The 16,797-nt window shown below is 36.4% G+C and overlaps 1 protein-coding gene across 7 annotated transcripts in view; it reads right to left on the bottom strand.

The window, feature by feature from the left end:
• inpp4ab (inositol polyphosphate-4-phosphatase type I Ab) overlaps positions 1–16,797 on the bottom strand; it is a 56,634-nt gene that overhangs the window by 7,453 nt on the left and 32,384 nt on the right. For 2 of the 7 annotated variants that reach the window (XM_052559084.1, XM_052559082.1), the window contains exons 14-23: positions 16,015–16,201; positions 15,665–15,880; positions 12,451–12,763; positions 10,905–10,940; positions 9,430–9,602; positions 7,804–7,927; positions 7,357–7,624; positions 7,130–7,227; positions 6,911–7,023; positions 729–883 (exon numbers count right to left, since the gene is read on the bottom strand). In XM_052559084.1, coding sequence (XP_052415044.1) covers positions 729–883; positions 6,911–7,023; positions 7,130–7,227; positions 7,357–7,624; positions 7,804–7,927; positions 9,430–9,602; positions 10,905–10,940; positions 12,451–12,763; positions 15,665–15,880; positions 16,015–16,201 — 1,683 coding nt within the window. Of the gene's footprint in view, positions 1–728; positions 884–6,910; positions 7,024–7,129; positions 7,228–7,356; positions 7,625–7,803; positions 7,928–9,429; positions 9,603–10,904; positions 10,941–12,450; positions 12,764–15,664; positions 15,881–16,014; positions 16,205–16,797 lie in introns of all 7 variants that reach the window. The other 5 variants (XM_052559087.1, XM_052559086.1, XM_052559085.1 and 2 more) reach the window with 4 other exon arrangements.

Here is a 16,797-nt window from a genome sequence, read left to right as displayed (position 1 = left end):
TGTAAATCTTATAACCAAACAGCGATGTATATACAAGTTAACATTATCTAGAAGAATATATGCTGTAAACTGTGCATTGCTAGTTTATGACTGCCAATTCATCAACAAACGTAAAGTGTTACCACTGCATATTTACTGAGACTATAAAACGGCAACAAAACCTTCCTGCACTCATCTTGTCTCTTTCATCAGCTTCAATAGGACAGATGAACAGTTTTCTGTACAAATTGAACTACATATGTTTGTATAGATCTGTCCTTAGATTGCAAAGGAGTCAAGAGGAGTAAATTGTGTGACAAAACAATTTCATATACCCTTATTTATAAGCACAAAACATCTGGCAAGCACACAGCCAAACAAATCTGCAGATTTAACGTTTCAGCAGGTTCCTCACACTCTACAGGGGCGATTTATTCTTTATTATTTGTGTTTACACCTCTCGTAGAGTGTGGAGAGAAGGGATGGAATATGGAAGTGTGGAGTGGGAATGAACAAACACCCTAAACGAGTGAGTAAATATAAAAGTAATGAACATATTAGGACACATATGCCACAGAGCAATAAAGACAGAAAAGTGAAAACACCAAGAAGCCACAAGCAATGAGGTATGATGCATTGGAGGGGATCATTCAGAGAGAAAGGAAGAAAAGAGAAAAAGAAGAGAGGCACATCCCCAAAGCGTGCGATGGTTATAAATTGAAGTGCAGGCAGTTTTTCAGGAGTCTCACCTGCGCATGCAGTCCAGGGCCTGGGTGAAGACCTGCGGGGCCATGCCATGCTCGTGCTGCAGGATCAGACACTGCTCCAAAGTCACTGACATAGCAGTGCGGTCCTTGGCACTTTTACAGCTGGTAAAACGTACTCCATTTAGTCGCCGACAAATCTGAGTTAAGGGGCACAAATATTGTGTTACAGCATATTCACACTTATTCCAGTTCAGCATTTAAGTATCTTTTGAAAAGGCACTAGAACCACTTAAAGGACTTCAGATGCAAACTCTGTTTGCACTGTGCTGGAGTATATATATGAAGAGTTTGATTTCAATTCACAATAAATTCATTTTGATTAATTTGAGTATAAATGTTTTTTCTTTACCATGAAAGTGGCAAGATGAAAACCACTATTTTCTGGCATAGAATCTTTAGGTTATAATAACATTAAAAATTTAAATCAGGGTCTTTTTTTCAAAATGCAATAAATCCATTGAATCAATATGGAAGTTATTTTTTATATTGAAACTGATGAAAATACACAACATAGTAAGTTGATTCAAATATGACAGCTTCTGAACTTGGTCAATACTAATTATATTATATCATAATCAATACTTACAGTAGGTGGCCAACTAAAGTTTGCTTTCTACTGCCGCAAACGCCACTGCGTCTGCAAAGTGCATTTGCAGATTTTGGCGCTTTAACCACAAGTTATCAAACAAATGCATCATAGCACATTTTTGCAAATAGCTGTGAGATTGGCCTTGCTGATGTGTTACATTTGACAGCTGCAGTTGGGGAAAATGAAAGAAAAACACTGTAGTTAAAATATTTTATATTCACAGATGAAAATTGAATAGGCCTAAGTTATGTGCGTTTCTTAGAATGAATTCAAGCAGGATAAATGTCAAGCCAAATGAGCCTGTGCTTATATTTTCTCTAAGCTGCACAGTATTACACCATATTTTTTTAAACATTTAACTTTTAACATTGTTATATTATCCTAAAGAAATGGTGGTTTACTTTTCATTGGCGCATTAAAGGTGGTAAGCCTATTTTAGTGAGCTAGGCTACATACATGGATCTATATGCAAAATGTCAATATTCTCACATACTGTATTAGGCCTATATTTGTCACAAGTACATTTTTTTAAATTTATATTTTAAAATTCCTTTAAAGGGGTCATATGATGCAATTACAATTTTTATTTTCTCTTTGTAGTGTTACAAGCTCTTTGTGCATAAAGAAGACCTGTAAAGTTGCAAAGACTAAAGTCTCAAATCTAAAGAGATATTCTTTATTCTTTTAAGACTCTGCCACACCCCCCTTAAACTGTTAGGATTAGGTGTAGGGTTGGTGTAGGGCCATAGAATATACAATTTGTACAGTATAAAAACCATTACGCCTATGGGATGTCCCCACTTTTCACAAAAACAAAAGTGTGTGTGTATGCGGGTGTGTGTGCGTGCGCGTGAGAGAGAGAGAGAGAGAGGGTCACACAATGGAGTCAGCTGTCTTAACCGTCAGTGGCTTGTATACTGCAAACAAAGCTTTATCAGTGTCTGTCACACCACTCGGTTCCCTTTTCGGGCTTGAACTGATGGTAAAACTTAGGACATTATTAACTGTGTTTACATTTATTTTGAAAGATGAAGCTCACGATAATGGCATTTCATTTCCAAGGAGTGGTGTTCAGCCAATCACAATGCACTGGGCCAGTTGGCCAATCAGAGCAGACTGCACTTTTTAGAAGGAGGGACTTTGTAGAAAACGACACATTTGAGAGAGACGGGGCATAGAGGACCTACAATAATGTACAGTATTTGAAAAATAATGGATTTTTTGAACATTAAAGCATGCCAACATATTCTGTTACACTAAATACACAAAATAATAATCTTTAAAGAAGAATCATATGACCCCTTTAATAAAATAGCATGCATTTTTGACGCCAATATTATGTTCTATTATAATGTTATTTTTATTTCATTTCGTTATTTGATTTCCATTTACAAAACAAAATAGAATTCCTGTCAGTTTGCAAACTGCCCCTTTGCGCAACCTGGCCGTAGTTTCATGAACGACTTTAACACGCTACTGACTTGCAGTTAACGCTGCGGCGGTGGTACACATGGCGGTATTAGGCATTTTGGTTGGGCACCTAACTGTATATACAGGCACTGGACTAAAAATACATTAATCAGTCATCGCTTCCAAAATGAATTCAGCGGGTCACCTTGTTAACGCTATAAATTAATTACAGCAATAAAAAAATAATTTAATCATGAACAAGAACAAGAACATGAACAACATCAAATTAGACCACAAAAATTCCAAAATTACATTTACCTTACATTTAACTTCCAAAAGTCCATTCATCTTTGCCATGTTACATTCATTTAGTTTACTAGTGCTATGTGCTGCTGTTAGGCCTGGGCGAAAAATCGATTGAATGAATTAATTCAAATTTTTTGTTACAGGCTATTTAAAAAATAAGTTAATCGAGTTTTTGTGTAATGGCTTTTTTGGCTCCCCGGAGCTTCCGTAGCGTTAGCTTCACATGGCAGTATGGCAAGTGACAACAACAACATCATAGCACACACGAAACAGCAAGCGACAACATGGCTACCGGTGAGAGTTGGAAGTTTGTTCCCAAGAAAGGAATAAAATCATGTGTTGTTTAGAACTGGTATGGGGTAGCTGCGACAGATGTGGAGCAAGAGACCCCACGCTGCCTAAAGCCCATCGCAGTCAAAAGCAGCAGCACCAGCCGAATATGAAAATGGGGGTTACATTTGTCTTGCTTTTGATTAGGGCTGCTCCGATCACGATCGTCCGATCGTTAATGCGCATCTCGTCAGTAAAAGCCGTTTTTCTAATCAGCGGTAAATTCCCTCAGGTGCGTGATTTCACATCAAGCAGCTGTTACTACAAGGAGCCATTGTTAACTGAGAAGATGCGCAAATCCACTTCATTTTCAGCGTTCATTTGCGCATCTTCTCAGTTAACAAACGGCTCTATGTGAACAGTAACAGCTGCTGTATGTGAAATCACGCACCTGAGGGAATTTACCGCAGATTAGAAAACCGGCTTTTACTGACGAGATGCGCATTAACGATCGGCCGATCGTGATCAGAGCAGCCCTACTTTTGATTAAATAAAAGCAAAATTTGCTTTAAGTTGTCTGCTGTTTGTAGTTGTTGTTTTCCTTAAGTAGGGGGAAAAAAAATTATAAAAAAAAAGAAAATCGGAAATCGAATTAAAAAAAAAGAAAATCAGAGATTTTATTTTTAGGCCATATCGCCCAGCCCTAGCTGCTGTATTAACAAAAACATAAATAGCATTAATAAAAACACTAACACTGACAAGGTATGCAATATCTTTGCAATATCAAAACTCGTTTTGAAGCAAATCAGTCAAACGGGACTCGTTTTTTTATGTTATGTGTAATAAATTAATGTTTACTTCAGATGTTATCCGCAGTGTTTATGGTCTTTTGGGGAAGGATAAGCGATTGTATTTAAATCGTTTAGGTGGGTGTGTCTGCTGCGCACAGATGGTACAGGTAACGATCCAACACAAAATATACTTTATTTTTTCATGAACATAATTATTCAGGAATTCTTAAACATGAACATATTAGTATCAGAAATGTATTTTTAATATATTACAATGAATAATACATTGTAATACAATGTTAATATTGCTCTATAATGAAATTAAAAGCTTACTATCTGGGAAACAAAGCTTTATGTCTTTAAATCCGTACTGTATATAGTCAGTTATTTCTCTGAAAAAATTCAGATTTCAGAACGAACACTTTGACGTTTGATATATGTGTTGATGTTGTGTCCGTCTGATGTTTATCATGTTCGTGATGCTCACTACTGTAATGAACGTAGCTTTTTAATAAGTAGGGGAAATTCTCGACATTTAAAAAATAACCGTTTACATGCCTAGGGTGTTTGCAGTGTAATAATGCACAGAGATACTTCATATTTATAAACGCTGACTTGTTAGGTGATGTTTTCTCAATAAAATCATCAATTAAAATATTAATTCAATAGAACATTTACGCATACTAGGGATTACCAATATGGCAGCGCGGCTGCTTCACTTTAATGACGTCATGAGCAATCCAGTTCTATATTGTAGATCAGTGGATTCATCTAATGAATGCGATATAGCGCAGCTTGTCAGTGATCTAAGGCTCTGTTTATTAAATGTCGCTCCATCTAAAAGCAGGTGATGGAGATTTACTGACACTATTAATAACAGAGCCGGCTTTACTGATGAGATGCGGATGACAATCACATGTGATTTATCGTGCAGCCCTTGTTTGTTGATAAAAAAGTACAAAGTAGATCAGTAAAACTAAGATGCAGAGTGTATTCAAAGTGCGGCCATTACAGTCTAGAGTGCATGGAATGGTGCTCTGCAATTGGTTCTTACTGTTTACAGTGCATGAAATTGTGCGCTGTGATTGGTTTCTGCAGAAAATGGAGACTGGCATTTGTCGTGGTTTGGACAAAAAGGGAGAAAACATGACCTAATGTCGCATCTTGCATTAAATTTAACTGTTTTGACTTTTCAAGAAAGACCAGAAACAATACTGATTTTGGCGGAAACTCTTAAAAATCGTGTTTTGGAACAAAACTCTTCATACAAATATATATATATATATATATATAAACTTTTTGACTTCACATGTTCATGTTATTAAGAGTGCAGCAATGTTCCTGGTGGTTATCAATCCTTTTGACTTGAAGGCTTCTTCATGATCCAACACAATTTTCAATAAGAGCTAAGACAGGTATTTCTATTGTAATTATGATAATACAGCTTTTCAAGCTTTTTATTAGCAGAAACTGGTCGTGTTGATATATTTAATTAAAAAATAAATTATTTTGTGTTCCCAGAGCATCTAAGATTCTTATTCTGTATATTATTTAATAATAAAAATGTTATTGGGGAAGAAACACAGAAACATTATATCAGTTTGTATCCTTATATTTTATGATTGCAGAATTTGAATTAACTTTTTTTTTTTATTAAACAATTGAAGTCTCCTTTTGAGGGCACCTTAGGAGTTTTGTGAGGCCCCATCTGGTTGAATACCACTGAATTATTTTACACTTAGAATATTTCTGATGAAGATCTTGCATGCTCGAAACTTCATATGTGTGATAGCCATTATAAATTATTATTATTTTTTCATCTTTGGAGCCCAGGTGTGCTTTTTTTCTATTTTCATGATATATTTTTTTGTGGAGCACCCCTGTTTTTCCACGGTTGTTGTGTGCACTTTTGTTTTGATTCGGTTTATACTCAGGGTTGCCAGGTTTTGACAACAAAACCCACCCAATTGCTAATCAAACTAGCACAATCCCATTCCAGGGGTAAAATACACATTTTTATCAGGGCTCCCCTGGTAAAATATTCACTCTAGGGGTTAAAGATTATGTTAGTTGGGTCACTTCAACCCAAGGCATGTAGTCCGATCATGCGGGAACTTGGCAACAGCGTTTACACTTAGTATATTTACTATTTAAATGTGTTTCAAAAATATAAATATAAAATATCTGAAATCATAATTATCAGATAACAACTGGCCTCAATGTTGTGTGCTTATCTCGAAAGAGAGGTGACGTGCAATGTGTATTCTTAGACACTGTAGCTCGACTCCACAAAAACCCAAATGTAGCTTAATTATAACTACACATGCAAAATGACTGAATGTGATCCGCCAAATGTACCTAAACAAGCATTATGCCTACTTTATGTGCATAAAACTACAGAAAAGTACATGAAAACTAATTATATTTGACTTCTATTGGATTATCAGTAACGAAAATTTATTTTTTCAGGGTTTTACATAAGCTTTCAGTTTCTTTTCTTTTCTATGTATAACTATACAATAATTTAGTGATAAAGAGAACGGCTGTGATTAAAATGGATTAAAAAAGAACACCTCACAACGTTAACATTTAATATTTCAGTACTTCAATATTTCAGCGTCAGTACATATGAGATATTTTGGCACTCAAACATGGATTTTACTCTATTTTGGACATGAAAACTATGGGTTATTTATTTATTATTCTATTTTTTTAATGAGAATAGTTTTAAATGAAAGCAATGCCAAATTAGTTTGAAAAATTATTTGAATATAATTTAATAGTAGAAGAACTGTTACCTCTGCAGCCTGCCACAAGATGTCTACATTTTTATTTTTCCTAGCATGAACATTTTGACCAAGGAACCGCAACAGCTCTGGGAGACACGTCTGACTACGAGAGCGAGGAAGACCTGAGAGAGACAGACAATTAAAACCAGACTGACTTGCATAATTCAAATGTATTTTTCATCACGTAGAGAGGGGAAAAAAAAACATTAGAGAAGAGTGATGACTTACAGTCGTCAGGTAAAACCTCTTTGAACTGCTGGTAGTAAGAGCCAAGACGTGCCAGGCTCTCCACATTGATGAGCTCCTGAAGCGACGTGTCTCCAAACCTACAACACAAACATTTTGATCTTCAATCCGAACAAGTGTATGCCAAACTGAAAACGAGATCAGATAAATCAAACAATTATGATATAATGTAATTTGTTGATGTTATGCAAGCCCTCTTGAGGACTCACTTCTCGGCGAGCGTTTGCTGCTCGTTGATGCCCACGTTAAACAGCACCGGCTGTACCCGCAGCAGCATGCCGTTCTGGATCTCCCTTGGCAATGCATCAAACATGCTTCCCGGGAGCGGGATGCGAACGTTGAACCCGTCTCTATTTCCGGTGATCACCGGCAGCATGTCGGGGGATGAGGTAGAGATGGCCTGCGTCACCTTGAACGTCACATTTCGAAGATCCATTATTCCTATGCTCATGTCCTCTAACATGGCTAACTCCTCTCCTGTGAAACATACATATAACAAAGCAAAACCAATGTAGACAGTGTAACGTGTTTCACAACAGATTGCTTCACTTACATAGAAATGATGAAGAAGAAATGTGCTCTAAATGAGTTTACATAACAAAAGTGATTCAGTGGTCACTGCATATCCAGATTCAACTGTGTATGTGTGTGTTTACCATAAGTACTTAATAAGCACTCGAACTGAGCGAGCAGACCGATGGTATAGAGCTGTCTCAGGAAACCGTCGTCACGGAGACAGTTTCTCAATTTGATGATGAAGCCACAAATTAGTGCTGTGAGCTTTAGAGAGGCAAAAAGAGAGAAAAACACATAGCAATAAGACATTTGTTAGAGAACGACAGAAAAACAGGTGTAGAGGAACAGTTCACCCAAAAACATTATGTCATTCCAAACCCGTAAGACATTTGTGGATCTTCGGAACACAAATAAAGATATTTTTTCATGAAACTGTGTGATTTCTGTCCCTCCAATAAAAGTCCATTTGACAATATGGAAAGTTCATAAAAATATTGTAAAATAAGTCCAATCAAAGTCTTCTTAAGATATCACTTTATAAGATAAAAATATTTCATTTCTGCTTTTTCTCCACATAAGCATTGATTAGTGCACATACATTGAGCACGAGGGTAAACCGAAGCTCAAACGTGCTTGCTAATGAGGTTTGTTCTTGTGGGTCAGGAAAGTCTGGTTGAGCTGTCGTTCAACAAATTAAGTGTGCATTATGATGTGCTTAAAGAGATTTACATCCAAAACATTAAAAATTAAAATTTGATGTTTATCTGCTTACCCCCAGGGAAGGCAGTCTGTTAGTCATATAATGCAAGTGGATGGGTTTCACGGCTATAACATATAAAGAAAAAAAAAAATTATGATTCCCATCCACTTGCATTATATGACTAACAGACTGCAACTGTTTGTTTTAAAAAATCTCAGTCTGTATTCTACTGTAACCTACATCTTGGATGCCCTGGGGTAAGCAGATAAACATCAAATTTAAATTTTTGGGTGAACTATCCCTTTAATGCTTTTAGATGTAAATAAAAGCCTAAATAAAATATGTTAATCATATAAAACAATTGTTTCTCTTCAGAAGTATTTAATTATTTTAGTCTTTTTGAATTGGCTTTGGTTTCAGTGACAGATATCTCTCAAGTCTTATTAAAAATATCTTCATTTGTGACCCTGGACCACAAAAAAAAAAAACAAAAACAAAAAAAAAACACAATTCAGTCTTAAGTAGCATGGGTATATTTGTAGCAATAGCTAAAACTACATTGTATGGTACAAAATTATCAAAAATAATTAGGATATTAAACAAAGATCATGTTCCATGAAAATTTCCTACTGTAGATATATCAAACCTTATTTTATTATTAGTTATATGCATAGTTAAGGACTTCATTTGGACAACTTTAAAGGCGATTTTCTCAATATTTTAATTATTTGCACCCTCCCACTCCAGATTTTCAAACAGTTGTATCTTGGCCAAATACTGTCCTATCCTAACAAACCATACATCACTGGATAGCTAAACCATACATCAATGAAAATGTATTTTGCTTTCGAATGATGTATAAATCTCAATTTCAAAACATTTACCCTTATGATTGTAGTCCAGGTTTTTATAGGTTTGTAGTCCAGGGTCACATTTGTGTTTTTAATTTGAACCAAAGTCTGCTAGGCTTGGAAAGACATGAGGTTGAGTAAATGAATTTTTTAAGGGTGAACTATTCCTTTAAGGTTTTGGAGGTGTTCACTAATGTGTTTAATTGAAAACTAACTGTCTGGCAGAAGACCACGTCTCGGCGGTACTGCAGGTTGAGGTCCATTGCGATGGTGGGAGCGCTGTCTTGCATGAGTAAGAAAACCATTGACTTCTTGGCTTTGTCGCTCATCATGGCCACACACTCTGTTAGGGTCGTCAAGAGGGGATACAGAGCCTCGCTCCACTCACCTGACACACACAAAGAATCTGCTGCTAATATCTTTATTAAACATCACATATTTACATGTTTCAATTTAAAAACCTCATGAAATCAAAACATAAGTCTTTTATGTCAGTTTATTAGTGCAAAGATTAAAAATTTGAGATAATTTATTCACCTTCATGTCGCATTATTAGACTTCCATTTATCTTTGCAGACTATTTTTAAATGAAATCTGAAAGATTTCTGTCCATCCACTGAAAGTTCATTAAAGACACTGTGAAAGTAATCCATATGAATAGAGCAGTCTGTTCAAAAAATAAACAGTCAACTAAAGCGCAAATGTGCTTGTGTGATGTGCGAGAACCAATGAAGTCTCACGAGCACAAGTTTGAAGAACCAATGAGGTTTGAGCTTCTGTTGACCATATTTGATGGGCTCTATGTAAGTGTGTTAATCAATGTTTACATGTGAATAAAAGCCTAAATTGAGGTGGTTGTGTCTCTTCAGGGGACTGAAACAGCTCAAGATTCATATGGATTACAAGTTTTTGATGAGTTAAAGTTTTGGCAGACAGAAAATCTCTCAGATTTAATTTAAATGACCTTCATTTATGTTTTGAAGATGAATGAAAGTCTTATGGGATTGGAACAATGTAAGGGTGAGTAACTGATGGCTGTATTTGGATGTTTGTGTGAACTAACCCTTTAAAGTACTCTAGTTTAATAGTAAACACTGACAAAAATGATTTTAGGAAATATGCAAAATATACTATTTTGTTTAGTTTCATGTAAATTTTCTAGAACTGAAAAGTCTGTTTGCCCCAGAAATACCATTATAACAATCTGCTTCCCGTAAGTGGTGTGGTAGTAGTAGCAGTATATTTTTATTTAATTTAATGCCATGTCAGAATCTTAGGCTATTTTCATGGCAAAAACAATTACAAAAAGTAATTAACAAATACAATAAAAACCAACAAAAAAATGTAAGTTATATTAAACAAGATTCCGTAAGAATTAATTATATTTTAGAATACTATATGTGTACTTTTAGTATTTTTAAATCCTACAGCCATTAAAAAAAATGGACAAACTCTTTGATATGTTGTACCGTCACTTCGTGTTTAAATAAAATATTTTAACACATATGGGGTAACAAGCCAATTTACAGGGACTTTAAAAGTAAACGAGGGTGGATATAGTTTAGAAAACAGTAGAAATTACAAGTTTACAAGAAACACCTTTAAGAAGGATGAACAACAACAACAGACGGGACATAAAAGTGAACACTAATTCAGCAAAAGCGCATAAGCGAGGGGAAGGGGCTCCTACCTGGGTAACTCTCCTCTCCACTGCTGCTGCTGCCATCTAGAGGATGGAGGTGCAACATGCAACAGTTAACTTGGCGAGTGCAACTAGCATAGCGTACGCAGCTCACTTATAGACATTGAATACAACTCAAGACAACAGCAACTTTACAACACAGATTCACAGATTTAACAACTACTGTTTTTACACTCAGATGCAAAGTGTAATGCTTGACAGGTGTGCCTAGATACAATATGTGACCCTGGACCACAAAACCAGTCTAAAGTTGCTGGGGTATTATTTTTTAGCAATAGCAACAACAACAACAACAAAAAAAACAAAAAACAAAACAAAAAAAAAACAAAAAATTATAGGAGTCAAAATTATTGATTATTCTTTTATGCCCAAAATCATTAGGATATTAAGTAAAGATCATGTTACATGAAGATATTTTGTAAATTTCCTATTGTAAATATATAAAAACTTAATTTTTGATTAGTAATATGCATTTCTAAGAACTTAATTTGGACAACTTTTAAAGTGATTTTCTGAGTATTTAGATTTTTTTGTACCCTCAGATACCAGGTTTTCAAATATTGTCTGGTCCTAACAAACCAAACATCAATGGAAAGCTTATTTATTCAGCTTTCAGATGCTGTATACATCTCAATTTCTAAAAATGTACACTTAAGGTTTTGTGGTCCAGGGTCACATATGCAAGTGATATTCACAGCTGCCTGGCAAGCTAATGATTTCAAAGTCATTATATAAGGGGATAGGCTACTGTAAAACACAGCATGCTGGCACTGCCAAGTGACTAACTGGCACAGACAGCCAGCACCAGACAGACAGCCTGTGAGCCTGTTAGCCAGCCAGCCAATCAAACGAGAGCACCTGGTCACATGTTCACAGTAGGGAAATATGCTGGGTCAAACAACAGAATGTTCCAGAAACATGTTCCAGAGACATGGCACATCAACAGAGAGTCAACACAGAGTCAACACACATTCTTTAACATAAACTGGGGAATGCACTTGGATGTCAGTTTTTCCATAAATTCACATTGCTTTGTTTGGGCAAAGTAAACAAATACACACATACTACTAGACTCAAATCAGACAACATACACAATGATGCATAATAGATTCCTAGGTAAAAACAAATACAGTTGATGAGGTGGATTAGAAACAATAGGAGAAGAATTTCAAGCCACAACCAGTCAAGTAAAAGTAATATAAATGCTAGTTGCTATGGCAGCATGCAAACCTATTTGAAGACAAACAGGTGACAGGCTTTGTGAAAAACAGAGACTGAAAGTGTAATAATAACTGGAAAAGAAAGAAGAGATGAGTATGTATATGTAATACTATTTGTACCACTATAGAAACACAATGGACAAGCAGCAGGGAATGTGAAGCAATGCTGAGTGAAGAAAGGCAGAAAAATGGAACATTTGAAATGGATGAGACTCAGGAAACTAGGGCCGAAGTTGATCTTAAAAATATAACAGAAAGAGAGAGAGAGAGAGAGAGAGAGAAAAGGTGTGAACAAGACAGTGAAAGGCACCTACAGGCATGCGTTTCTGCATTAACAGGGCATGCAGGGTTCAGATCGGGTGGTGAAGATGATGGTGATGATGGTGACAGTGATGGTGAAGGTGACTGTTGTTGCAGTTCAGGGACCGAGGAAGGTTCCTCCACGCAGACAGGGTTGATCCAGAAGGCTTTTGGTTTGGCATTACCTTTCTTACTGGTGCCACTTTGCTGGTCAGTCTGGAACATGTCCTCACTGCTGCTGCTGTGCAAACGGTCCTTCTGCAGCAGTTTGTCCACTCGCTGGATGATACACTCCAGACTTTTGTCAACATTCCCCCACACCTTTTCCTGTGACAAAGAAACTGTTTGTACAAAGTGCAAATTTTCGGCACAAACACATGCATGAAAACATTTTGAAACAAATGATGCACTCATTCAGAAATTCCAGTCCCCCAAAATTGTAACACTTCAAAAAATTCATAACAACACCAAGTTATCCATCTGAATCGAGCCGTTTAATCCAAGTCTTCTGAAGAGACACAAATCACATAATATGATTTAATTTAAGCTTTGATTTACATTATTAAATGGTAAAAGTGAAAGCATGTATCTTTATAATAATTATTAAAAAAAATCTTTTGGGGAGTATTTTCTTTATCTGCATTTACATTTTCTTCATCTAGGTTTCAATAAAACCAATACTGAGCAAACCTGATCAAATGAAACCTGAAACCAAACCAATACCTGACCGAATTGATAAACTGATCAAATGTCACAGTAAAACTTACATTTTCATGAAAAATTAAAGAATTAAAAAAAATATATATTATTTTGAATTATTTATTCATTAAAGAATCCTGAAATAAAATGTAACATGATATCCACAAAATATTTAGCAGTACAACATTCAGCAGTACAAGAAATGCTTCTTGCACACCAAATCAACATATTAAAAAAGATTTCTGAAAGATCATGTGACACTAAAGACTGGAGTAATGACTGCTGCTGGAGTAAATTCAACTTTGCTATCACAGTAATAAATTACACTTTAATATACTAAAATAGAAAATAGTTATTTACAATGGAAATAATATTTCACAATATGACTTTTTCTCTATATGACCTTTCTCTGAAAAACAGGCTGATAATTTCCTTATTTTATGAAGCCCCTCCCTCAGAAATAGGTGAAGGGCTCTGATTGGTTAGCTAGCCCAATGTGTTATGTTTGGCTTAACCATCTCTAGTGCATGTCTAAATGTCCTATCTCTTACCTCAGCGGCATGTGCTCCGCTGTTATTTGTTATTACTGCTTATGTTAGCTCTTAAAGGGATAGTTCACTCTCAGATTAAATTTTGATATGTTTTAGCTTACCTCAAGGACATCCAAGATGTAGGTTTCTCTGTTTCCTCAGTATTTCCCATTTTGATATTTTTAGGTCCAACCGTTCTTGTCTTTCTCTCACATAATGGATGTCTATGGTCACCACCTCAAAGAGCATGCACAGAGGAGTCAAAATTAAACAATTCCCCATCGTGAGTACACATTGATGACCTAAGACCCGAAACGAGCGGTTTGTATAAGAAAACGAACAGTGTTTATATTAGTTTTTACCTCTCGTACACAACCATGTCCAACTGATCTGAGTGCACGAGTGCTTCCCGATGTGACGTGCGTGCGCGCTCTGGCTTTAGTCTGTGCAAGCGCGGAAAGCCCCGGATGTGCTCTCTCGCGCATTGCACATCACTCATTGTATTTTTATTTTTTTTTAATCACTCATTGTTTACCACACGCTACGCCACCAATCTGCACTGTATGAAATATAATGCAGTAATTGTAATGAATTCATTTGTTTATAATGAACCCTATAATCGTTGCGATTATAATAAAAATACAACACATTACTCACTCTATTGACAGCGTGCCATTGGGTCCCTCTGGCGTTGGACGTCGCCTCCAGTTTATACGTGGCATTCTACACACAACGTGCAAAACGCTGGGTCTCAACAGTGGAGAAAACTCAGGATCTTCAGTCAGGCAGGTGTGTGATGCGATACTGTCAATGCCCCCGTTGTCGTCTTGTTGTTCCATTCGTGACAACATATGCTCTCCACTTCTGTTGGCATCTCACAACACTTGCTACTAAAACACCACCAATTTTGAATAGATCTCTGTCTCACTGAGGCTTGAAGGCGTGCTGCTGCAGCGGATCGCTCCGGAGTATTCTGGTTCAAATTAATATGGTTGTGAAAAAAATTCAACCTTGTCTATAGATATATTGAAATCGTCTTCCATTGCAATTTCCTGTACGTCTAAATATGTTTAGATCTTCACAGTGAAAGGTAATATGTCTGAAATCCGTGTAAACCATAGACAGTAAGTGTAAACAATGAGTGATGTGCGTGCGTGAGAGATCGCTTCCGGTGCTTTCCGCGCTTGCGCAGACGAAGCCAGAGTGTGCGCGCACGTCACATAGGGAAGCACTCGTGCCCTCAGATCAGTTGGACGTCGTTGTGTACAAGAGGTAAAAACGATATAAATACTGTTAGTTTTCTTACACAAACCGCTCGTTTCGTGTCTTACGATGGGGAATTGTTTAATTTTGACTCCTCTGTGCATGCTCTTTGAGGTGGTGACCATAGACATCAATTATGTGAGACACAGACAAGAACGGTTGGACCTAAAAATATCAAAATAGGAAATACTGAGGAAACAGAGAAACCTACATCTTGGATGTCCTTGAGGTAAGCTAAAACATACCAAAATTTAATCTGAGAGTGAACTATCCCTTTAATATAGGGTTTTATCCTGATTAAAGCTTTAATACAGTACGGCAACTGCACGTGCGTCCACGTGCTACAATTAGTGCTGGGCCATGATTAATCGTGATGAATCCAAAATAAAAGTTTCTGTTTATATAATATGTGTGTGTACTGTGTATATTTATTATGCATATATAAAGATACACACCCAAGCATACATTTTGAAAATATTTAAATATATATATATATATATATATATATAATTTATGTTATACATAAACATATTGAATATATAACCATAACATTTTTCTTAAATATATACATGCATGCATGTGTATATTTATATACACATAATAAATATACACAGTACACACACATATATTATGTACACAAAAACCTTTATTTTGGACGTGATTAATCGTGATTAATCATTGCCCCAGCACTAGTTATAATACATTTGTTGTTAACAGGCCTCTACAGCTTTCTTACCCACTCTTCCTCATGCCAATCAACATGGAGGGATGAACGACTGTTTCTGCCACTCCATTTGGCCAGCAGTGTGTCCTGATCATTCCTCAGCACCACCTGCTCTGAGTCAGCAGAGGGAGAGTTTTTAGAGGCGATGTACTCGGGTCTAGCTGCGTTCAGGGCCTGCACTGCAGACGCCAGAAGTTTACAGTCACACACCATCACCAGCTGCCGTGTCTGAAAGTGAGAGAGAAAAATCGTAAAAAAAAAATTAAAATAAATAAATTGGAAACTGGGTTATAATGTCAAATTCAGACCACACTGGGTCCAATTTGTATCATCAAATGGATATGAATGTCTCTAACACCCACCTTATCCGCTAGGATGGCGAGGGTTCTCTCCATGCCATTAGCGGAGCGTTCTTTAGCAGCACGAGACAGGCGCTCAGCGTAGTAGCTGACCTGAGTCTTGAGTGTGTTGATATGGGAGATGATCTCTTTGGCACGGATAATATCCTGAGGGATGTAGACGATGGACTGGGAGCTGGACAGTGCACTGCTGCTGGACCAGAGAGAGCATGGTTACTTAAAAACACCATCCAAGCAGTAAATGCACATGCACTTCACTACATTAGTGAACAACAACAGACAGATAATGATTGTGCATTTCATTCAGACAGTGATGCTCCAGAGACCTTGACAAGCAGCAAACACTTCAGGTCCTCAAACTTGATTTTTCAGAGAAAAGAGAACAAGTTGCTCAGGGATGAACAATCAGGGTTATTTGTGCTGCAGGAGAATTGTGCCATCAGTCCTTTAAATGGCAGATATGTTTCACTATACAATACAAAGGTGCAGTGAAGTGTGTTTGTACATCTTCGATGAACAGACAGTATAATTTCAAGAAACACATATAGCTGAGTGAACCTGTTAAGAACCAGGTCATATTTCACCTCTGTTTTAAATGTGATATGCAAGACACAATATATCTATTTTTAGGGTCCAGTAATTTTATTCCTTTTTTTTACTGAGATATTTTAACTTAAAAAACTAAAGTCAAAAATAACTGAATTGATATTATTATTATTAAAAATAAAAAATAAATGACCCTAAAATATGTGCATAATTGTCTTTATGCATAATAATATATGCTCT

Source organism: Carassius gibelio, chromosome B6 (assembly GCF_023724105.1).
Source record: "Carassius gibelio isolate Cgi1373 ecotype wild population from Czech Republic chromosome B6, carGib1.2-hapl.c, whole genome shotgun sequence".
NCBI classification, from domain to species: Eukaryota; Metazoa; Chordata; class Actinopteri; order Cypriniformes; family Cyprinidae; genus Carassius; species Carassius gibelio.
Note: the sequence above shows the minus strand (reverse complement) of the source record. Positions and strands in the feature narration are given on the sequence as shown.